At 35.7% G+C, this 25865-nt stretch overlaps 1 protein-coding gene across 1 annotated transcript in view; it reads right to left on the reverse strand.

The window, feature by feature from the left end:
- The window catches only part of Dh44-R1 (Diuretic hormone 44 receptor 1), a 225696-nt gene that overhangs the window by 40871 nt on the left and 158960 nt on the right, over positions 1-25865 (reverse strand). The window contains exon 6 of the mRNA XM_067773817.1: positions 16834-16914. Coding sequence (XP_067629918.1) covers positions 16834-16914 — 81 coding nt within the window. The remainder of the gene's footprint in view (positions 1-16833; positions 16915-25865) is intronic.

Below are 25865 nucleotides of genomic sequence, written 5' to 3' on the forward strand. Positions count from 1 at the left end.
AGGTATAAATCGGGTTGCGCCCCAAACGGATCGGCCGATCACAACTAAGTTTGAATCACCCACTAGAAACTTTCCAAAGATGGTCATAGGCTAAACATAACTTCAATATAAACAAGTAAGGACGGGACTGTCTGCTTTCTATCTGAACGATCGGTTTTATGGGATATATATTATATATAGCTCCGATCGAAATGATTTTTTCATGAAATCTTCTGTGATATATTAGAATAAATGAGCCGTTTATTTTGAAAGTGGCATAAGTCATTTCATGTCGTTTAGGTTCAGTGATAATTTGTTTGTATCTCTCCTCGCCTCCAGTTTGTTAGAGTCCAATATCCAAAAGACGCAATTCTTATTATTATTTTATAATTGTAGAACCATCTATATATGCATTCGTTCAAAAATAACAATGCATTTAAGACCTATAGTTGGAAATGATTTATGCCACTTTCAAAATAAACGGCTCATATATCACCAAGATTAACGTTTTTATATTGGAAATTAAGGGAGAAATTGCCAAAAATCTTTCTATCTGAACGATCGGTTGTATGAGATATAACTATATATAGCTCCGTTCAAAGTGATTTCTTCAGGAAATCAAGTTTCAAGTTTATACTTTCTAAAATGCGGCAGGAATGGCCAAAGTCGTCTTATCTGAACGATCGTTTGTATGGGAGATATATGTTATAGTGGTCCGCTCCTACCCGATCCCACAAATATCTAATATAATATAAAAATACATACCTGTGCCAAATTTCATTGAGATATCTCAAAATTTGAGGGACTAGTTTGCGTACAAACAGACAGAGTGACGGACAGACGGACATGGCTATATCAACTCAGTTCGTCGCCCTGATCAATTCGGTATACTTAATGCTCATCTATCTTCTATATTTCTCAACTTTACAAACATCGGACCAAAGTTAATATACCATTTCATGTTCATGAAAGGTATAAAAAGGGGGTGGCACCTACGATACAAATGGAATGTTTGATACAGCATAACTCTGGAAGTATTCATGCAAGAAAATTTAAATCCAGTAAAGAGTTAAATTGGATCAATCCCCAACAACACTAACAAAATAAGGGGTGAGTAAGAAGGGGCGTGGCACCTCCCATACAAATAGAATAATGAAAATTGGTAAGGGGCTATACGACGTTAAGTCCTAACAGCACCAGTAATATATTGAATTGAAAAAAAAAATCAAGACAAATGGGACTTTCAGAATTATGGCTGCATTAAAAACTTAGGTTATTTCAACACGTAAAGTTTTACTGCAGAGTTGGGTTTGGCTGTTATTCCTTTAGTATTCTTTTATGTTATCTTTAGGGTTGGTATTTTTGGATACGCCTGGAGGAACCGGAAGAAAACATTTCTGTTTAATTTGATATTAATTGATGTAAGAGCAAAAAGAGAAATCACTACAGCAGTTGCTTTCTCAGATACCGCGCATACCCTTTGTATGGTGGACGTACAACTCCGCATTTAAATGACCACTGTCTGCAAACATCTGATACACCAATTTGCAACATAAGGAAACGATCAGGCCAAAGTGAGGGTGTGCGATGTGTGCACCATGACTCATAAGCAGTCGCTGCAAATTTTAGACCAAACCGCTAAGAATTTAAGGTGTAATGACCACCCCAAAGGTGGTGCTTTCCTGTTACTTGCTGGAACAGCCGCAGTTGAAGTAAAAAATTTACTCTCTTTAGAAATATGAGAGGGCAATTAGGAGGAAACACTTCAGCAGCAGCTTTTGCTAAACAACTTCTTGAAATTAATTATGGCAAAATTCCTATTTCTTTACTAACAGACTTGATTTCTTTTCCTGCAAGTTTTTGAGAAATTATGAGATCACCTGATGCTTTAATAGCTAATGTTTCTTCCAAATTTTGAATCTATCTTTACAATTTCTCCTCATCGATTGACCCTTAAAAAATGGGCCATAAAATTTATGCTACGTTATTTCGATTCTCCACGCCTATGTAGTGGGACAAGGCTTTTCATCACAAATCTTTTACGAATATAATTGAAGCAATTCATTTATCGGAAAATTTCGAAAACAAAAATGTTTAAAACCAAGGATCCCATTCATATCGATAGATTTGTCTTTTAAATTTTAAATTCCTCAAATTTCTTATCCCTATCAATGAAGCTCAAGGACGATCATTAGCTGCGAATCAAGGGATTGAAGCTCTATAGCTTCAGGGCTTCTGCAACTCAATTGTCAACCTCGCCTACGCGAGGGGAATCCTGTTACAAATATGAATATATCATACAACAACAGTCATTAGCTGTAGCAGAAGTCAATCTTACCAACTCATGTTTTACCCATGGCCAGTTACGGGTAGCCTGCATATTTTTATAGAAACGTGGGGTAAAACCCACGGGCATAAGCTAGTATATATATATTTTCTTAATAACTAAATAACTGAACTTGCTGGAAATTGCCAACAGTCTGCTACCTTTAATAATTATAATTGACCATATAGGTATAATAGAAAATATACACATTTATAGTATACAATATATAGTATACATACATAGATACATATATATAAGTATACATATTTGTATGCATCTAATACTGTTTTCACATAGAAACTTAATGATCTCATTGCACCTGCTAATGAAATCGTAAATTTTTTGCTTTGACACAGAAGTAACTGCTCGATTAGTATGAAGGATGAGACAGACAATCATGGTGGAACGATACAAGGTGGGAGCATGGTGACATACCTACAAACAAAAAAAATTCCATGTACTTGTAAATTCGATGGACAAATGTCAAAATCGTACTGCGCCGGTAGTTGATGTATCAAATCAAATAAAAAAGGTTATAATCAGCTGTTCGATGCGGCCACCTTGTATCGTTCCGCCATGCAGACAATGACATTTGCTTTGAAAAGTAAGAAACGGAAACGGAAGCGGAACGCTGCCAACAGAGTTGCATTGTGCTTTTGACTTCATTAGGCATTCGATTAGCTACTAATGAAATAATAATAGATTCGAATTTTGTAGGGAAGATTGAGCTCAATAAGCGTCTTAATGTAGAAAATTGCCTTTATTATTTAATAAGCCGTCTGTGCGAAATTAGTATAAGGGGAGTTACATTTATGCTTATTCCTTTATTCTCCTTTCTTAGCATTATTTTGATTTGATTTACACAACAGTGACTACGCTGAAAGCTTTTATCTGTCTTTTACACTCAGCGAGAATTAGAAGATAGCGAAAAATTAGCATTTGATTATCTATGTGGACGTGTACATATGTATATTAGAGTATTTCAAAAAGAAATATTCCTTACGGAAAACTTGGTTACAACTCGTTTTCTTCTTCTTGTAGCAATAAGGACTGAGACTGGGACTGAGACTTGAACTGGGATTGGAAATAAGGGATGGAGAAGAATAAGAAGAAATAGAGAGAAGTAAAAAGAGGAAAGGAGAAAAGGACTGAGAAAGAGATAGAGTAAAATGACGATAGAGATATATGGATACATGGAGCGGGGGAGAGTGAAGGAGAGGGAGCTAGAGAGAAAAGAAGTGAGGGAAAATACAGGGTGGAGAAAGAGACGCATAGAAAGAAAGGCAGAGGGTGGAGTGAATAAAAGGTTACAGAAACGGGGTAAGAGGGGAAGGGAGACTAAGAGGTGACAACTTCTTAAAAGTTATGCAAATAGATGAAAATTAGGACAGAACCATGGTTGCCGCAGCCTGTTTATTTGGGAAAAATCTTCATGGAAATTTTAAAGTTCTGCATTGAAGAGAACAGATATTTTAAATTCAACGACATTATTTATACACAACTGAGAGGATTACCAATGGGATCACCAACGTCACCAGTTATTGCAGACATTTTAATGGAAAAGTTGCTGGATAACAGCGTAGAAAAATTAACAATTAAACCGATGCTACTCACAAAATACGTTGACGACATATTCGCAATAGTCAATGAAAATGAGGTACAAAACACACTGGACGTATTAAATTCTTTTGATAGACATATTAAATTCACTACGGAACTCGAAGACGACGGAAAGTTACCCTATCTCGACTCAATTATAATTAGACAAGGCAATCAAATCAAGTTAGTGTGGTATAAGAAATCAACATTATCAGGACACATCATTAATTTTCATTCGAAACATCCTAAGACAATGATAATTAATACAGCAATGGGCTGTATACCACTTACCACAATGAGGTTAAGAAAGAAATAACAGTATTATTAAAAGATAATGATTTTCCGGATACCATTATTAAAACCTTAATAAGAAGAGCTCTTTCAAAAAATGTGAAAACTAGATCAGAGAAAGCAAAAATATTCAAATCTGTAGTTTATGTACCTAAACTATCAGAGCGCCTTGCAAAATCTGATTGCTATAATAGCGAGGAAATAAAAATAGCCCACAAGCCAATCAACACATTAAAATGCATTTTCAATTGTACGAAGTCGCTAATACCAGAAACAGAAAAAAGTGACGTTATATACAAAATACCTTGCAGAGGTAATGATAAAGAATTATGCAACAAGATATATGTGGGTACTACGAAATCAAAACTGAAAACACGTCTCGCACAACACAAAACTGATTTTAAAAGTTGTAATCATACAAATAACCACAAAACAGCAATCATGGCGCACTGTGCAAGGGAGGCGCACACTCCGAACTTCGACGACGCTGCAGTTATCCAAAAAGAGAAACAATGGAAAAAGAGATATACATTGGAAATGTTACATATAGTGAATACACCGACGGACATACGTATGAACTATAAAACAGACATTGATAACACAGCGCAAGCATACAGACACTTGTTAACAAAAAAGAAACAGTTTAATACTCCTCGTTATACAGCACGAATGTGAAATAATGTAGGTATCAAGTGTTTTGATTAAAATATAAAATTATTGTTTGTTACATTAAATGTTTTTATGTTTGTTGTTAGTTCGCCCTTGAAGACGATTACCGATGTGTAATCGAAATATATTGGCACAAAATATAAACACCGTGTTTTTATTTATATGACCTCGAGCCAGCAAGTAAAAAGGTAAAATTTAATAGGTCGCTAAACAATCATAATACAAATTGTTTTTCTTTGTTGTTTTTCATGTCTGTTTTGAAAACTAATTGATAATTTTCATAATTTATATCAGGGATGCACCTTAACGTTAAGCTAATCGTTTATCAAAAAATTTCCACCGTTTCCGTTGAAACACTTCGAAATATTATCGATATAGAAATTATCAAGATAAATTGTATCTCGTTTTTAACCGAAACGAAAAGCTTTCGTTAACGTTAAAAACGTTAACGAAAACGTGATACTTTATGTTTGAATTGTGCTGGCAATGCTATAGCCATGGTGAAGCCGTAAGGTGGCAACAACGAGCGCACATACACACACAAACTCTATGTAATTTGTTTGTGTAATTCGTTGGTGGTAATGTCAAAAATACTCTGAGAAATGTTCGTACTGTCAAAATTCATGAGAAAAGTTGCAATCAGCTTGGATAATGCTTTCACCTTTAATGACTCCGCCATCAATCAGCTTTGCCAGCATAGTTTGAAATTAATAATCAACATAAACGATTTGATTTCGTTTTGATATGGCAGAAAACGAAACGAAATCATTTCGTTAATTTGACGATCTTAACGTTAATAAACGAAACGAAATGACTTCGTTTCGTTTATTAACGTTGATTATCGTAACGAAATGATATCGTTTCGTTGGTTAAGCATGCCTGATTTATATATTGTTTGTAACGTATAAATTGATAAATATTCCCCTGATGATGCTAAAAATAAAAATATTAGCGAAACGTTGGGAAAACAGTGTAATAATTTAGTTTTATTCGCACATAAAATATAGATTTGAAAGCCTACTTACACATATATTTAATATTAAAGAAGAAGCAATCGGAATATATATAAAATTTCAAATAACGGAGAGGGGCAATATTTGTATTTTTTACTACGAATATTCTTATGTTATTTAGCATTTGCGTGAATAAAGAAACTAATATTTCTCTATATTATAGTATGTATACATAAAACCAAAGCGCGGTTGCATTTTATCAGAGTTGCCATAATAACATTTTATTATCAGTTATTGTACTTTTGGCAACTCTGTTCGATCGTCATCGTGTCTTGATGACGGACGTTAAAAAACGAGCAATGATCGGCTGATGGTGGTCCGCAAACGCATTGCAAAGGAGTATTGTTAGAGTACTCCAACATGAAGAAAATGGAACACGTAATCCAATAATTTTTGCAGGGGTGTAAAAATAATATGACAGATGTGGCGGCTACACCGCCTTCGTGAATGTAATCAACCCTAATAACTATCGGCTCTGCTGGTGAGAGTTACTGAAAATCGATCACCATTCACAGGGTGTTCAAACAAGCACATTTTTATCATTGCGTATTGTTATGCAAGTAAAAAATTCAAAAATTCAAATCAAAGTACCAAATTCGTGACGGTTCGCACAAAAAGGACCAAAATTAAAAAAAAAGGACCAGCGGACCAAACGGGGTTAGTCCAAATGGCAACCATGGACAGAACAACGTCTATTCGCTCCGCTAGCTCTATAGTATAAATTTCATTCATTCTTCTTAAATAATTCGTTTCAATGCCACAAAACAATTTTTATTTTACCTATGTTCATACATATATAGTTATCGTTTTTTTGTTGTTTCTTTAAATTGGCTAAATAAATTTCAAGGTGACTAATCCCACGTGTATCTAAAAGGGTCTAAAATGGATCAGTTATACCCCAATGTAGACAAATGAAATCAATCGAAACAACAAAAAATAATTTCATTTTCATCATATATGTAATACTCGTATATTGCTAATAGAAAATAACGTTTGGGAACCCACTCAGCATTTAGATGATTAAATTTTGAATTTACCTACATTTCAATACAATTTGATTACTCTTTCCGACTAAATAATGAGTTATCATACAATTGAACAAAAGAAATAATCAAATATGAATACTTTTGATGATCAAAAACTGAAAATCATTTTTCGATCACTTTTTGGAATCATTTTGAAGTCCTTTAATGATTAAATTTTTATATTTTATAAAAAACAACAAAAGGAATAACTAAAATATGCTTACCTTTGATGATCAAAAACTGAATATAGTTTTTCAATCACATTTTGGAATTATATTTGAATTAAATGTGTTTACTTTAGGTGATCAAAAATTTATAATCATTTTTAATTCAGCTTTCTGAACATTTTCTGACTATATTTGTTGACTGAATAATGAATTTTATACTTGTTAACATTTTACTTTTCAATGAAAATCTTATTTTTTTCACATACATATATTTTTTCAATCATGAAGCTCAGAAAAATATATAAAAATTTTATTATTTATTTTTCAAGACAAGATATAATGTAAATGCTGCTCGTGACCGAAGATTTCCTCAGCCATTTCTCCGCCTTCGGCTTCCCGGAAAATACATAATAGTTGGACAATACAAAGGTTGTGAGCTATTTGAACCCCAGGTAAGTGAAACTCTCTTGACATACATATGTACCTGGATATGTCTTCAACATCCCGTACCGTATTGTATTTTAAGATATTGATGATCATAGTAGATAATGTTGGACGTTGTAGTCACAGGTGTATATCGATCAAGTTTGTTTGCGAGTCTCCTGTGGTTCAAATAGCTCACTTCCGCATGCTTTATTCCCCTAATGAAATAAGATTATTATGTAGTATCTTATTTTGAATGAGATATGAAGAATAAATGCATCATAATCGCATTCAAAAATGATTCAAAAACCTCAACCAAAATGATTGAAATATGTTCACGAATATGATCAGAAAATGACTGTGAAAAGCAGTTAAATATTACTCTAAAACAATTAAAGCTCAATTTTACAATGTTATCAAATATGAATAAAAAGCGTTTCGAAATAGGAATGATAAATGATTATTCAAGAATAATCACATTTAAAGTACATTTTTCTCCCTACGATACAGTTATTTTCGAACAGAAAATGCTTTTAAATTTGAACGTTTTTAATCATATTGGGGTATGATATTTAAATATTTGTTGATCAAAATTTTCAAAAAATGCTGGCTGGGAATGTACCGAGCCTTTTGTAGCAATATATGAGTATTACATATATGATTTTCATGCTATTGCTAATCCAAAATGTTTGAATGAAACAGTATGATTTTAGTTATTAAGAAGAAAATTATGACAAGCAGAAATTGAACAGCTGTTTTGAATAAATTATTTTGAAAACATTTTTTGCAGCAAACATTTTTTTTACACAATTTCATCTAAAATTTGTATTCTTGGTAAGTACTATTTATGGATTTTATGGAGTTAGCACAAACGAGCTCAAATGTAGTGTATATTGTTACCGCAGGTGAATTTCCTATCTCTTAGATGGTGCTGGAAAGCGGCTTGATTTATTGCTGCGGCTATGTATTATTATGGTGCGTCAACATACGTATTTATTGACTTACGCGGATAGTTTCAGGTATCGCCTGACGAAGGAATGGATGTGGCATAATCGTTTATTTAAGAGTTGGGCTCAGAAATTTCGCGTTCGTGTCCATGCACATTTCCAAGTTTCACGAGATGGAGAAATGGCTTTGGCATAGTCGGTTACTTAGGAGGTGGGCCCACACATGTCATGGATTTGGCATATCCGACTATTTTAGAGCTGGGCTCAGCAACGTTATTTCCGTGTTCTCCATCGAGCACTTATGTGCGCATTTCTTTATCGTGACGTCTGGGGCGTAAACAAGTTTTTCTAAGTAAAAATTAGATATTGATAGAACACCATCCTAACTTTAGTGATGTTATTTCAGTTTCATTAACGTTTGCTTTAGATTTATTATATTTATTTATTTTGTATATATTTCATTTGATTGCGTTTCACTGCATTCATTTCTTTCCAATTCATTATACTTAGTTGAGCTTAGCTCACAGAGTATATTAAGTTTGATTGGATAACGGTTGGTTGTACATATATAAAGGAATCGAGATAGATATAGACTTCCATATATCAAAATAATCAGGATCGAAAAAAAAATTTGATTGAGCCATGTCCGTCTGTCCGTTAACACGATAACTTGAGTAAATTTTGAGGTATCTTGATGAAATTTGGTATGTAGGTTCCTGAGCACTCACCTCAGATCGCTATTTAAAATTAACGATATCGGACTATAACCACGCCCACTTTTTCGATATCGGTAATTTAAAACTTTTGCAAGCTGTAATTTGGCAGTCGTTGAAGATATCATGATGAAATTTGGCAGGAACGTTACCCCTATTACTATATATACGCTTAATAAAAATTAGCATAATCGGAGAAGGACCACGCCCACTTTAAAAAAAAAATTTTTTAAAGTAAAATTTTAACAAAAAATTTTATATCTACAGTATATAAGTAAATTATGTCAACATTCAACTCAAGTAATGATATGGTGCAACAAAATACAAAAATAAAAGAAAATTTCAAAATGGGCGTGGCTCCGCCCTTTTTCATTTAATTTGTCTAGGATACTTTTAACGCCATAAATCGAACAAAAATATAACTTTAGAAAAACTTTATCATTATCAAATGGTTGTGACACCTACCATATTAAGTAGAAGAAAAAGAAAAAGTTCTGCAGGGCGAAATAAAAAACCCTTAAAATCTTGGCAGGTATTACATATATAAATAAATAAGCGGTATCCGACAGATGATGTTCTGGGCCACCCTGTTCCACATTTTGGTCGATATCTGGAAAACGCCTTCACATATACAACTACCACCACTCCCTTTTAAAACTCTCATTAATACCTTTAATTTGATACCCATATCGTACAAACTCATTCTAGAGTCACCCCCGGTCCACGTTTATGGCGATATTTCGAAACGGCATCCACCTATAGAACTAGGGCCCACTCCCTTTTAAAATACTCATTAACACCATTCGTTTGATGCCCATATTGTACAAACGAATTCTAGGGTCACCCCTGGCCCACCTTTATGGCGATATCTCGAAACGACAACCACCTATGGAACTAAGGATTACTCCCTTTTAAAATACTCATTAACACCTTTCTTTTCATACCCATATTGTACAAACAGATTCTAGGGTCACCCTGCTCCACCTTTATGGCGATATCTCGAAACGGCGTCCACCTATGGCACTAAGGATTACTCCCTTTTAAAATGCTCATTAATACCTTTAATTTGATACCCATATCGTACAAACACATTCTAGAGTCACCCCCGGTCCACGTTTATGGCGATATTTCGAAACGGCATCCACCTATAGAACTAGGGCCCACTCCCTTTTAAAATACTCATTAACACTATTCGTTTGATGCCCATATTGTACAAACGAATTCTAGGGTCACCCCTGGCCCACCTTTATGGCGATATCTCGAAACGGCAACCACCTATGGAACTAAGGATTACTCCCTTTTAAAAAACTCATTAACACCTTTCATTTGATACCCATTTCGTACAAACGTATTCTAGAGTCAACCCTGATCCACCTTTATGGCTATATCCCTAAATAGCGTCCACCTATAGAACTATGGCCCACTCCCTCATAAAATACTCTTTAATGCCTTTCATTTGATACACATGTCATACAAACACATTCCAGGGTTTCCCTCGGTTCATTTTCCTACATGGTTATTTTCCTTTATGTTGTCACCATAGCTCTCAACTGAGTATGTAATGTTCGGTTACACTCGAACTTAACCTTCCTTACTTGTTTTATTTTACTTTATTTCATTTTGTCATTTTTTTTATACTCAGTTGAGCAGAGCTCACAGAGTATATTAACTTTAATTGTAAAACGGTTGGTTGTACAGGTATAAAGGAAACGAGATAGATATAGACTTTCCATATATCAAAATCATCAGGATCGAAAAAAAATTTGATTGAGCCATGCCCGTCCGTTCGTCCGCCCTTCCGTCTGTCCGTTAACACGATAACTTGAGTAAATTTTGAGGTATCTAGATGAAATTTGCTATGTAGGTTCCTGGGCGCTCATCTCAGATCGCTATTTAAAATGGACGAAATCGGACTACAACCACGCCCACTTTTTCGGTATCGAAAATTTCGAAAAACCGAAAAAGTGCGATAATTCTTGACCGAAGACGGATAAATCGATGAAACTTGGTAGGTGTGTTGACCTTATGATGCAAAATAGAAAATTAGAAAAATTTTGGACAATGGGTGTGGCACCGCCCACTTTTAAAAGAAGGTAATTTAAATTTGCAAGCTGTAATTTGGCAGTCGTTGAAGATATCATGATGAAATTTTGTAGGCACGTTACTCCTATTACTATATGTGTGCTAAATAAAAATTAGCGAAATCGGATGACGAACACGCCCACTTTTAAAAAAAATTTTTTTTAAAGTCAAATTTTAACAAAAAATTTAATATCTTTACAGTATAAAAGTAAATTATGTCAACATTCGACTCCAGTAATGATATGGTGCAACAAAATACAAGGATTAAAGAAAATTTCAAAATGGGCGTAACTCCGCCCTTTTTCATTTAATTCGTCTAGAATACTTTTAATGCCATAAGTCGAACAAAAATTTACCAATCCTTGTGAAATTTTGTAGGGACATAGATTCTATGACGATAACTGTTTTCTGTGAAAATGGCCGAAATCGGTTGAAGCCACGCCCAGTTTTTATACACAGTCGGCCGTCTGTCCTTCCGCTCGGCCTTTAACACGATAACTTGCGCAAAAACGATATATCTTAACTAAATTTAGTTCACGTACTTATCTGAAGTCACTTTATCTTGGTATAAAATATGGCCGAAATCCGACTATGACCACGCCCACTTTTCCGATATCGAAAATTACGAAAAATGAAGAAAATGCCATAAATCTGTACCAAATATGAAACAAGAGATGAAACATGGTAATTGGATTGGTTTATTGACGCAAAATATAACTTTAGAAAAAACTTTGTAAGATGGGTGTGACACCTACCATATTAAGTAGAAGAAAATGAAAAAGTTCTGCAGGGCGAAATCAAAAGCCCTTGAAATCTTGGCAGGAATACTGTTCGTGGTATGACATATATAAATAAATTAGCGGTACCCGACAGAAGATGTTCTAGAGTCACCCCTAGTCCACCCTTATTGCGATATCTCGAAAAGGTGTCCACCTATAGAACTAAGGCCCACTACGTTTTAAATAATCCTTAACGCCTTACATTTGATACACATGTCATACAAACACATTCCAGGGTTACCCTGGGTTCATTTTGCTAAATGTTGATTTTCCCTTATTTTGTCTCCAAAGCTCTCAGCTGATTATGTAATGTCCGGTTACACCCGAACTTAGCCTTCCTTACTTGTTTTAATTTATTTCTTTTCACTTTAATTTGTTTATTTTTTCTTTCATTTGTTTTACTTTTGTTAATTATTTTTTTACTAAAATTAATATCTTTGTTTATGTTTATAATTTTATTTCTTTTTTTGTTTCAAATATTTTTAGCTGCAAGTTTCTTTTTCTTTATATACATAAATATGTGAACTTTCTTATATGACTTAACTAATATAATTAAAAACTCTTTATTAAAAATAAAAACTGATAACAATTTATGAAATTTTTGGTATTTAAGTTGCGTTTTGGTTATTTTGGTAATGTTCTAGGGATATATTATTCAACAGGGCGGCAGTCCTGGCTAGCTGCCACTCCCCGAAAATATGCAATGGTTTCGTTAGAGGAGTTCAGCTATAAATTTTTGATATATTGGTTCTGAATGATCGCGACAGGGATAGGAGATCACACGTACACGAAATATCCCATTTCACCATGGATAATATCGGCGTCTCGCCGAACAAAATTATCCAACTTATTATCCAATTTTTCGGGTAGCGTCAATATATGATTACCCGAATTTTTATCCACTCATGGTTGGTAGGGATGCTACAAGATAGAGAGACAAACGTTTAATCCTCAGGGAATTCCCAGTCGAATTAGATTTTTAGTGATTGACGTTAAACAAAGAAAGTTCGTATATTTACATGAGAATGTAGTTTTTGATATACTTATGTACATATGTACGTATGTATATATGATTTGCAACAAACTGTTTCTGCCTATTTAGGACGCATTAAAGTAATCTATATTCGGTTGAACGAATTAAGCACCACAAAGCCATGAATCTTCCCAAACCCAAACCAACTAGTTGCATACTAAAAGAATACTAGTTTGCCAAAAATCCCAAATAGTTAGAGTTCTGTCTTTTTTTTATAAAATAGCAACTAATATTTTTAACACGGCGATGTTCTACTACATATCAATTTCCAGTCTCTGCATCAGTATCATACCTGTTGACAAACTAGTCATTATATACAACATAATCGTGACGCCACATTACGCAGTATATGCATCAAGGTCATACCATTTAAGACGCTAGTCACCCTCTGCGCCAGCATTATACCAGATGGCATTCTAGTTATTATATAAACTGTCTTTTCGGCATTTCATTATGCTCATTTAAGTTGAGCTATTTTACCTCATTATGTAGGTGGTGTTCAGAAGACATGCATGGTAGTTCTGAGTGCAGTATTTGGCACGCTTGCTGCCTTTTACAGTGTGTTATTTTTCAGTCAGGCGACCAAGCCGGTGACGCGTATGACATGAGCGGTCGAACAATTGCTTTGTAAGTTGTGCTGCCGGCAAGCGATTTGAGGATTTTGTTGTGGCTTTTGTAGTTTAGATACGACTTTGGAGGAATGCGCCTTAAAGTTGAGAGTATTATCGAGCGTCAACCCTAAAGTCTTTGGGTGACTGACAGTCGGTAGCGTAACGTTAATGTGACAACGTGAATGTCCAATATTTGCGCCATCTGTCCCTTCCACGTCTTAAACAGAGTGGCCTTGGACCTGGTCGGAAATAGTCTCAGATCGCGTGAGGTGAAAAAACAGAACGACTGGGCAACTATTTACCTGGGTCGATTTGTATGGACGAAAGTTACCCGATATCGCACCATCGATTTTTCGATAGGATTTGGGCTTAGGAAAAAAATTTTTAGGGCTTTGAGGAGTGTTTTGGTCGAAAAATTTACCCTTTCGCCATTTTTTTTTGCAGGCTCGAAAATTATGTTTTTGGGTATGCGTAGTGGAACTTTTTTTCCTAAGCCCAAATCCTATCGAAAAATCGATGGCGCGATATCTGTTAATAAATCGACCCAGTCTAGTAACTATTCAGTTTGGAAACTATTCGTCTATTGAGGGGCCAGGGCCAGTTGCCATTATCGTACAGTCGTCGGCATAGAATATGTTGGTAGTACTTTCTAGTGGCGAAGGGAGCTTTGATACATATGTATTAATTAAACATGAATCGGGGGTGGGACCTTAAGCAATTAGAAAAAAAAAGAGTTGGCGTGGTTGTTAAAAAGGCTTTCTCAGATCTATATATAGCGCGTTTTACTGTAAACATATATGAAGCAAAGACGATTAATTTCTGGGAAAATGTATTTAAAGTTTTATCATTTTAAATAGATGCATTTTCGGCTAATTTCTAGGGCATTGAAATAGTTTCCCGAATTTGAAAGATTTTATAGAGAACTTGAAATTGATAATACATATTTTGAAAAATTTGCCTCCACTTAAGAAAAAATTCAGCCAAATAACGAGCTGTGTGCAGTTCAAAAGAAAACGAAAAAATCCATATAAAAAGACACTCAAGAAACGCTTAAGAAAAATTTCATGTCAAATTTTCTTTGGCAGTGCGCAGATCTAAAAAATTTCTACTACTATTTTCTAAAAGATGGTTAAAAAGAAGTCACCCCAAAACTCTGGGTGTTAAGAATTAAGTCAGTGTGAATTGTTTCTTGAAAAAAAGTGACATTCGCGCAGTAAACAAATAAACAAATCTAAACATTTATTAAAATCAATAGAAATTCCATCCTTAATATTTTTTCTTGGCTAATACCATTTGCATACATACGAAATAAGTCAAAATAGTACGCGTGGTTATTTCGACCATTTTAAATACTGTACTAAATTTGGTGAAGACATCAATATTATTATATTATACAATATGCCAAAATATGAGTAGTTTTAAAATTTTTCATCGCTTTCGCCAATTTTTATTACCAACCTATTCTAGGTCCAGGTACGCCAGTATACTAAACTTCGTAAGGATATTTTAATTTTAGCTCAGGTTGCGGCATTAAAGAATGAACTCAATGAAATGAAAATTTTGTATCTTTATGTACACGCTGAGTATACACACGCTGGATATAAAAACCATAATTAATTTCGCACTGGTGAAAAGTGGAATGCATGGCTTTAATGCGGGGTATAGTGGCTGCTGCACGTTTTTATACTCAGCTGAGCAGAGCTCACAGAGTATATTAACTTTGTTCGCATAACGGTAATCCGTAACGGCATAAACTAATCGAGATAGATATAGGCTTCTATATATCAAAATGATCTGGGCGAAAAAAGATATTCATTTAGCCATGTCCGTCCGTCCGTCCGTAAACACGATAACTTGAGTAAATTTTGAGGTATCTTGATGAAATTTGGTATGTAGGTTCCTGTACGCTCATCTCAGATCGCTATTTAAAATAAACGAAATCGGACTACAACCACGCCCACTTTTTCGATATCGAAAACTTCGAAAAACCGAAAAAGTGCGATAATTCATTACTAAAAACGGATATAGCGATGAAACTTGGTAGGTGCGTTGACCTTCTGACGCAAAATAGAAAATTAGTAAAATTTTAGACAATGGGCGTGGCGCCGCCCACTTTTAAAAGAAGGTAATTTAAAAGTTTTGCAAGCTGTAGTTTCACAATCGTTGAAGATATCATGATGAAATTTGGCAGGCACGTTTCTCCTATTACTTTATGTGTGCCAAATAAAAATTAGCAAAATCAGGGGACGAACACGCCCACTTTAAACAAAATTTTTTTTTAATCAAATTTTAACAAAGAATTTAATATCTTTACAGTACATAAGTAAATTATGGCAACTTTCAACTCAAGTAATGATATGGTTCAATAAAATACAAAAATAAAAGAAAGTTTCAAAATGGGCGTGGCTCCGCCCTTTTTCATTTAATTGGTCTAGAATACTTTTAAGGCCATAAGTCGAACAAAAATTTACCAATCCTTGTGAAATTTGGTAGGGGCTTGGATTCTAGGACGATAACTGTTTTCTGTGAAAAAGGGCGAAATCGGTTGAAGCCACACCCAGTTTTTATACACAGTCGACCTCTGTCCTTCCGGTCGGCCGTTAACACGATAACTTGAGCACACATTCTAGAGTCACCTCTGGTCAACCTTTATGGCGATATCTGGAAAAGGCGTCCACCTATACAACTAAGGGCCATTCCCTTTGAAAATACTCATTAACACCTTTCATTTGATGCCCATATCGTACAAACGCATTCTAGAGTCACCCCTGGTTCACCTTTATGGCGATATCCCTAAATGGCGTCCACCTATAGAACTATGGCCCACTCCCTTTTAAAATACTATTTAATACCTTCCATTTGATACGCATGTCACACAAACACATTCCAGGTTTACCCTAGGTTCATTTTCCTACATGGTGATTTTCCCTTATTTTGTCTCCAAAGCTCTCAGCTGAGTATGTAATGTTCGGTCACACCCGAACTTAGCCTTCCTTACTTGTTGAATTTAGCTCCGCTCAAAAGAAAATAAATCTCAGGAGAAATTAAGGTTGACTTTGAAATTGATATAATGCCTACCCACGGTTTTTGTAAGTAGTGTAATTTCCCCCAATATTGATATAAGTACACATACATACATTTATGGTATGAGCAATGCATATCAAATACATACTTACCCCATCCGATGAATGCGTATATATTAAAACGGATGTTGTCACCAGAAAATGTCTTCACTACCAGCATATACAAATAAAGACCTATAATGAAGCGCAGAAAGAAACAAATGAGGCGAAAGTGGAAATCTTATTTCGTTCGTGAAAAGTGCTTTTTATATGTAAATGCATGTTGTAAGTAGGTATGCTACATATTTATGTTATGTTCAGGCACTAGGGTCTTTTGAAGTCCCTATTGTCCCGTGATTATTGGACTTTAGTCCCGGGTTTGTTGAAAATTGGATGGATTTTAATATCCATTTAAATAATTTATATCTATGTAATTCCACAAATATCCCCTTCTAAAGCTCTTAAATGCACAGAACTCAAATCTGAAGTCAGATTTGCCAAATTAGTTTAGGTTTTCTAGTTATTCGAGTCTAAAGCTGCGATAAAGGCCTTTTTTCTGTCAAACAATAAAACCTTAATACATTTTTTAACCAGAATCATGACTGTACTTTCTCGAAGCTTTCGACGTGGGGAACCGGAATTCGGAGTCAAAACGGTCCCGGCCAATAAATTTTTTGACATATTCGAACCTAAAAGTGTAAAAAAGACGTTTTAGGTACATTTGAGTTCATGTCGCTCCTAACTAACTAACTTAAACTATCACTCCTGCTCTTAATCCATTTAAAAGCTGTGTTTTTTAAACGGTTTTTATTTAGCTTCACTTAACAGGGCTGGATGGTTGGCCGACATGAATTTTGTAATCGAAATTTAAGTAACTTCCCGATAAGCTACAAGCTTGAAACTTGGAATATAGTTCAGAACCCGATGAAAATGCAATAATAAGAAAAAAAACTCCGATAGGTGGCACATGGATCGAAATATTTCAAAAAATCGTATTTGTGGTCCGATTTGGTTCATATTTGGAACACATAATACATACAGAAATAGATAGCGACCTATGAAAAAAATCGTCGCTAGGTGGCGCAAGGATCGATATATTCAAAAAAACCGTATTTGTGGTTCGATTTGGCTCATATTTGGAACACATAATACATACATGAATGAAAGCGACCTATGATGGCCGCTAGAAGTGACATCAAAATATTTTGGAGTTGGAGGAGGGACAAGCATACGTGGCGACGAGTCGAGTAAAGTCTTTGGAAGTATTATGTATTGAGGACTTAGATTGTAACACTTTATCAGGAAAAAGTCCTTGTAATAATGAGTCACCAAATGAACTAAATAGAATGAGAAATAATAGGCAATTAAATAAAGACTAACGTTTTGAAAATAAAATAATTCAAAAAAATTTTTTAAGTTAAACGGTTTTATTGAAAACAATACTTACATCAAGTAATAATAATACTAGAAGCTAAAAAATAATTAGGTAGGTCCTAGGTACTAGTCACCACACTCCGCATCAATAAAAGCGTTGGACGCGTCAAATTTCTATTGATAGTCATATATAAGACCAACTGAACCTTAATAAGCTTATGCTACGCCTCACATTTTTAGAAACGTAAACGTATATGCGTGTAAAAAAAAACGTAAAGTTTGTAGCAATTTTTCTTTTGCTTGTGAGAAATTTTCTATTGAATTTATTGAGTTTGTCAAATTTTTCAAAGTTCGGAGTTTTTTTCAATATATCGACAACTGCAAAAAGGCCAGTAAACTCAATAAAACATTTGTCAAAAGCAAAAAAAGATTTTATAAAAACACAAAATGGATTTTGAAGAATATGAGTGGTACTTTTAGTTAGAATAACGATCCAAAAAAATCCTAGAAATGATATGACCTCAAATGTACCTAAAACGTGTTTTCAGCACTTTTAGGTTCGAATATATTAAAATCAGGCACAATAACAATTTCAAAAAAGGCCTCAAATTTATCTAAACAACTTGTTTTCTATGCTTTTGGGTTGGGTCAAATATCTCAAAATCGAAATTGATTCCAACCAAACTAGCCACAAAATGACTGTTTTGCAGGTGTTGTATGGTTATAGCGATAAGCGAGGTTTTGAGGAGGGTTATCGATGTTGATGGTCCTTTGCTGGATATAGATCCGGTACGTTCCGGTAACAAGCACCATTAGGATACAACCTCGACCATCTCGAGAAGGATTCGGTATGACCACATGGAACCTTGTAAGCCATCCCGTCCTCCCACTCCCTAGTTCTATGAGGAATTTGGGGTCGCCACAGCCTCGGCTGCTGAAGACACTTAATTAGTCCCAGGTAGGTGAGGTTGGCAATTGGGTTGGAGAAGCTATAAATTGCGCTGACAATGCCTTAAATCATTTGGGCATTTTAGTCGCCTTTTACTATAGGCATGCCTACCGCCGGTATATTCTAGTTTGTATAAAACAGCTGCTTATATGCTCAGCGAAATATTCCACTTAAAATGGGAAATGAGAAATAAATAAATAAATTACTCTAACTTGCGTTTTTTTATCTACGTTGTATATACACACGTACATATGTTATGCAATTTGTGTAAAAAAAAATGAAGGCTAAATTTGGCGATAATCCCGCAATTCCGGTATTGAATTTTAAGATCCCAGTAAGCAAAAAATTCTAAAAATGTTCATCCCTAACGTGCACTTTTACGTGTATTTGTATTATAAGAAAACATAAAAAAAAAAATAAGAAGAAAATAATCAATGCATCTTAAGCACACTTTTATATGTACATACACAACTTGATTCCCAACAGTCCAAAGCGAATTCAGTACAAGGTAATGGCAAAGCGGATTCAACCAATTTGCCGTGCAGAAGAATGTCAATTCAAAAGAAAATTCTCATTGATTTCGATTGACTGGCATATTGTCGCACAAGGCGAAATAATCAAGAAGAAGTAATCAGCTGTTGGGATGGCGACATCTGGTACTGAATTCGCCTTGCTTATACCATCAGCTGATTGCTTCTTTTTAATATCATCCAACTAACGCTGTGCTTCAGCAAGATATCAGTTTATGGAAATTTATGCCAATTTTCTTTTGACTTAACATTCCTCTACACGCCGAATTGGATAGAATTCTCTTTGCCATCACCTTGCCAACAAACAATCCAAACCTAACATAAGCTTACTAGATATTACCTTACAAAGGCTAACACAAGGTTTTGAAGTCACAAGTATTTTAGCACGTTGATTTTGATTTATCAATATTAAAAATTGGAGTCTCATTTGACAAAATTTATAAAAACAAGTAAGGAAGGCTAAGTTCGGGTGTAACCGAACATTACATACTCAGCAGCCAAATTAAAGCCTGCAAAACTTTTTAATTACCTTCTGTTAAAAATGGGCGATGCAACGCCCATTGTCCAAAAGTTTACTAATTTTCTATTCTGCGTCATAAAGTCACCCACCTACCAAGTTTCATCGCTTTATTCGTATTATTGGTAATGAATTATCGCACTTTTTCGGTTTTTGAAAATTTTCGATATCGAAAAAGTTGGCGTGGTTGTAGTCCGATTTCGTTCATTTTAAACAGCGATCTGAGATAAGTGCCTAGGAACTTACATACCAAATTTCATTAAGATACCTCAAAATTTACTCAATTTATCGTGTTTACGGGCAGATGGACGGACGGACATGGCTAAATGAATTTCTTTTTTCGCCCAGATTATTTTGATATATGATTATGCTGTTACCGGGTACCGTTATGCGAACAAAATTAATATACTGTGTGAGCTCTGCTCAGCTGAGTATAAAATATTACACGCATGTATTTCTGAAATATGAAATAACTTGCAGGAAAATAAAGACTGCTGTCTGTGTTTTCTTTGGCAACGGTCGTAATTCACTTTTTATAAGTAGGTGTATGAAATAAGGCACGCGGACATTAATTTCGCGGGCATTATTTCATGGCGAAGGACAAAGCGAAGTATCTGCTGCCATCAAGCAAGGATTCAGCGCATTTACGCGAAATAGTGAAGAGCAACCAACATTTACACAAATAACGTCAGTCTAAAGTTCCAGCGAAGAATTACTCTTGACAAGAAATGCTACTTTGGACTGAGTAGGGGATTGTAAAGTAAAGCTCTCTTTCGACAAACGAAGGGCGTGATCTACAAGTCACTTATATTAGTCGTTCTGATATAAGGTACAAAAACATGGACCATTACAACATCAGATAAGTCGGCTCTCAGAGTGTTCGAGAAAAGTTTTTCGAAAGATTTATGGGCCTCTACGCATCGGCAACGGCGGTTACCAAAAAAGATTTAATGATGAGCTGTATGAGCTTTATGCAGACACCAACATAGCCCATCTAATAAAATACAGCGGCTGCGCTGGTTAGGTCATGAAATAATGCTCCGGCCAAACAAGTATTCTTTTCGGAAACCGCCTATGGAAGCAGAGGAGGAGGGCAACCCCACTCCTCTGGAAGGACCAGGTGGAGAACGATAAGAATTCCTTTTGTGTGGATTTTTGACCTTGTTGGACGACCATAGCCATTTGAACGATTAAGCCTCAATTAAATAAGAACTACGAAGCTCCTGAGAGAAAGCGACAACTTTTCAAGCAACGAAACGAAATGGCTGAATCTTCAGAGTATCACATTGTCCACAACTAAGGAAAATGAAACAGAACGTTGACCTCGATTGATAACTGACAATTTTAAACAATATTACTGAGATGCGGTTGAGTATCTGGGAGGCTAGTAAAACGAAAATTTGAGATTTCTTCTGTGCAGGTTACATTAATCGACCAATTAAATTTCCTTATCACTTTCATTTTTCCGTAAGTCTTCCTCCTACGATCTCTTACATCTGTTAACCTCTGATTCCTGCTTTCCTTCCAAACTCTTATTTTTTCTTTTACTCTTCCTCTTGCTGCCTTTTTTCGTCGGCCATTATTATTTTTTGACTTTACATAACACAAAATGTCACTAAATTCAAACATTTAATATATGGGCTATGATGCCATAAACGAGACAAGTGAAGTCAATACAAAATGGACTCGCATTTAACAATACTCGCCCTCATAAATTTAAGTGTTTCTTCTTGAATCTTAACTGGCTGCGGTCTTTATTTCCTTTCATGTGGGGGCTTATTTCCTTTTCCTGAGAGGAAATGGAAAAGTTTTGTCAACGGAATTGAATGGCTGGATCTTCAGAGTACCACATTGCCTACAGCTAAGGAATATGGAAACATGCTGCTGACGTCGCGGATGAGTATCTGGGACTGGCAATACGAAAACTCGAGATTGACGGTACATGGACCAAACAATTATCTATGTAAACCACGAGGATCATTGAGCAGCGGGCTCGGGGGCTTAGAATATACCCGCGGCAAATATGCCTGTCATATCGCAACCCTTTCAATGCGTTGCCAGCTCAATTTTTAGCTTCTTCAATTCAAATATCAACCTCGTCTACCCGTGACGAATCCTGTTTCGTGGGGCGGGATGGCGTAGAAGGTTCAACGCGGTCATGTTAATTAGTTCTTGAAATAGTCTGGCTTATACCTTAATTAATGGTGCTTGTTACCAGAATGAACCAGATCTTTATCCCGCAAAGGACCATCACCATCGATAACACTCCTCAAAAATGGATCATCCAAATATTCATTTTAGATCGCTCTTTTAAGGGATTACTCCACAAAGCTCCGAACCTTTTGCACTTTTTACTCTTTTTCAACATTGCGTGTCACTACGGGCGAACACTCCATTTGAGTTCCAAACGGAATCAAAATGGAGTATTGGAGTATTATTTTAGCTCCATTTGACATCCATAACGAGTATCAGCAGTTATGATGTCTCCTTAATTAATACATTAGGAGCAACATTCGTGTGCATATATTAGCTTGTATATTACTCTGTAATCTATTAATAAACGAGGAATCAATATTAGGTATTGAATTCCTTGGTTTTTGTACCCAAAGGATGAAGAAGTCATTACTTTTTCATTATTCGGCTCTGATATTAATCCAAGTATTTTTTCACGGGGAAGCAACGTATGTATATTTTTGCAAGAAGTATAATTCCCAATAAAAAATACTTGGATTGATGGCAGAGCCGAATAAAGAAAAAGTATTACTTTTTCATCCTTTAGGTACAAAAACCAAGGAATTCAATACCTAATATTGATTCCTCGTTTATTAATAGATACATTTTATAGTAATATACGAGCTAATATATGCATACGAATACTCCTTTGCATCCGTTTGGAGCTCAAATGGAGTACCCGCCCGTAAGGACACTCAATGTTAAAAGGAGTAAAAAATGCAAGAGGTTTGCAGCTTTGTGGAGTAATCCCATGCTCCATTTTTTACTGGGTTATTTTCAACATGTCAGTATAAAAAAATTGTAAGGCGCGATAACCTCCGAAGAGATTTTAGGCCGAGCTTCACTTCCAATTTGCGTCGTGCTCCTTTTTAATTTTTCCTCCAAATTGGCGGGACAGGACCTACTTGTTTTATGCCGAATCCGAACGCCATCTGCAAGGCAGATGAGTTTTCACTGAGAGCTTTTCATGGCAGAAATACACTCGAAGTGCTTGCCAAACACTGCGGAGGGGCAACCCCACTTAGAAACATTTTATTCTAATCAAAAAAACTTGTTTCTAAAATTTTGATGTTGCTTTTACCATCGGTGTGGATGGCGAAACACACTACGGCGGCCGCCGTACATTTCACATAAAATGTAGAAACAAACAAACATATGTACATACTCAAGTAAGAGCAATAGTGATGTCCGCTGTTATTGCTATATGTAAGTAAAGGACTGAAGGTCCTTGAACAATAAAAAAATTAAAGGGCCAACTTGCCCTGAAATGAAACACAGAAAAGTTAGATTTACAGTAATTTATTGAAATAGAACAAGCGGGTTAGTAGTCCACGATGCAACTGCCACTTTGATGCGCGCTGCTTCCTTATATAGAATTGGTGCTCTGCTGCCTTGGGGTGCGCAATATTTGGTACGCTGGCTTAGGCCCTAGCTTCTAACGGTTGACATGCACTGAGGGCATGTGCAAGTATTTCACAATCGTGTGAAACATTATTTGCTGACGCTACTATCTGGCCCTGTTGGTATGGTTCTTATTGCGTAAACATTAGTACGTGGTACTAATCATGAACTTGGTTTCCCACAGGTGTATATGGTGAAATATCATTGGCCTTGAATTAGGGTGTTGGGTTGCAAAATGGTATGTTTGCAATTATGCTGATACAGCGGCACGCGTACAGGTAGAGTGTGGGAATGGAATGTGTTGGGTGCCGCAGCGTGTTAACTCCTCCCCCTTTAAATATCTGCGTCCCGCAGATTAGATGGCGAAGGGGGTTTCTCGATCCTTGGACTAAGTCGGTTCTCGATTTTTATTTCGGGCAAGTGGATCCTTTCTGTGAGTTTCCTCCAGATAAACCAAATTAGTACCATAAGTAGTAGTAGTCCTAATCCCTCGGATAGCATGAACCAATTCGTCTCAGACTTAAGGAGTTTCAATATTTTCAAGTTGTCTATTGCCATTCCATGTACCAGATCGAGGTTTAAAGCCATGGTGTGGTTCGTGACACTAGTTAGGATTGGTGGGAGCACCTGAACTCCTGAGGTTGTAATGCTTGAATATGTCTGGTTGTTGATCACTACCGTCTCATTGTCTACCTGTAGAATATAGGATCCGTTAAGATTAGCAGTGGTTTTACCTGAACTTATGGTGCCAACGAAATTGTCCAGGAAAATTGTATCCTCTTTGATTATTTCGATGGTGGATGCGTTGCTTGTTAGGTAAGGGCAACTTGTTTCTCCGCCCTTTCGCATACCATTGCAGAGGATAGGTGCAAGCAATCTCCCTTTATGCCATACGTCTCGCGTTTGCTTGTAAGAATAGTTTTGTAGGCCAATTCTATCCGGTGGCCCCTCCGAATATTAGCTCGTGTAATAAGATGGTTGAATCTTTCTTCTGTTACTTTGGCAGAGATAAAACATACAGCAATAGCGTGTTGTTAGTGTAGATCGAGGGTTTACTATACTCGATGGCTTCGATGGCATTACTGTATGGAAGGATGTCGATCTCGCCAACAAGCTGGTTAACTTCTTCCTTGCTTAAAAGATTACTGTTGACGATGCCAGCCTTGGCCATTTGGCAGGCGCGTATCAGCTCGTTTATATCTTCCTTCAGGATGGTTATTTTACTTTGGACATCTTGTTCGAGCCTTTCCCTGGTTCTCCGCTCAACGACGTCATTTGTTATCGTCACAATGGTGTTTAGCTTCTACAATAATTCGTTAGTTTTCTTGAAGATTGCGTTATTTACCTTGTATTGTCTGTTATTATTTTGATTAAGGGAGTTCTCGTTGCTGAGGACCTTATCCCAGTCGGTGGCATCTGGTGATCCAGCTACCCATTTTCAAGCAGACCCTATCCAATTAATCGCTTCGATCTCGCAAGGTTGTGCCCTCTTAGCTCGTTTAAGTGCATATGAATTCTATTTATTTGGAACAGTAGTACTTCCGTTGTTGTTGTTGTTTCATTGAGGTTGATTAATAAACGCTCCAGTTGAGCCATTGCCAAGTCATAGCGCTCCAGATCTATTATGTGAATGAGCTTAAAGTGTCCATCGATGATCCAACCGTACCCATCTCGTATAGAAGCCAATGGTGAATCTATTTTAAATATCTCATAAGAGTGCGCGGTTGCGCAGAGGCAGATGCTATGAATTATAGTAATGTTAGTAAAAATTGTATCATCTTAGTGTCTATTTTGCTAAGCTAGTCTATGAAATTTCAAACAGTCGTTCATTCATACAATAAATTTTTTAAGAATATTCTAGGAACTTATCCTAATTCGAGTTGCATAGTGGAAGGTGAATTAGTAAAAGTTGGTGAAGTCTATTATGTTAAGAAGGTTTTTCTATTTCTATTAGAGTGAAGTAGTTGGTTATATTAGTTGCAAGTTTCTAATTCGACTAGTGTTATTAGTTATGGAAAAATTTAGAATTGTTAATTTGTTAGTAAATTTCATGCAAAAGAATTTTTTTCCTTTTTCTCTTTTTTTGAGAGAGAATCTCCATTCCCGTTCTTTTTTTTATTATATTTTGTCTTTATTTTTTTCC

This window comes from Eurosta solidaginis, chromosome 3 (assembly GCF_040869045.1).
Source record: "Eurosta solidaginis isolate ZX-2024a chromosome 3, ASM4086904v1, whole genome shotgun sequence".
NCBI classification, from domain to species: Eukaryota; Metazoa; Arthropoda; class Insecta; order Diptera; family Tephritidae; genus Eurosta; species Eurosta solidaginis.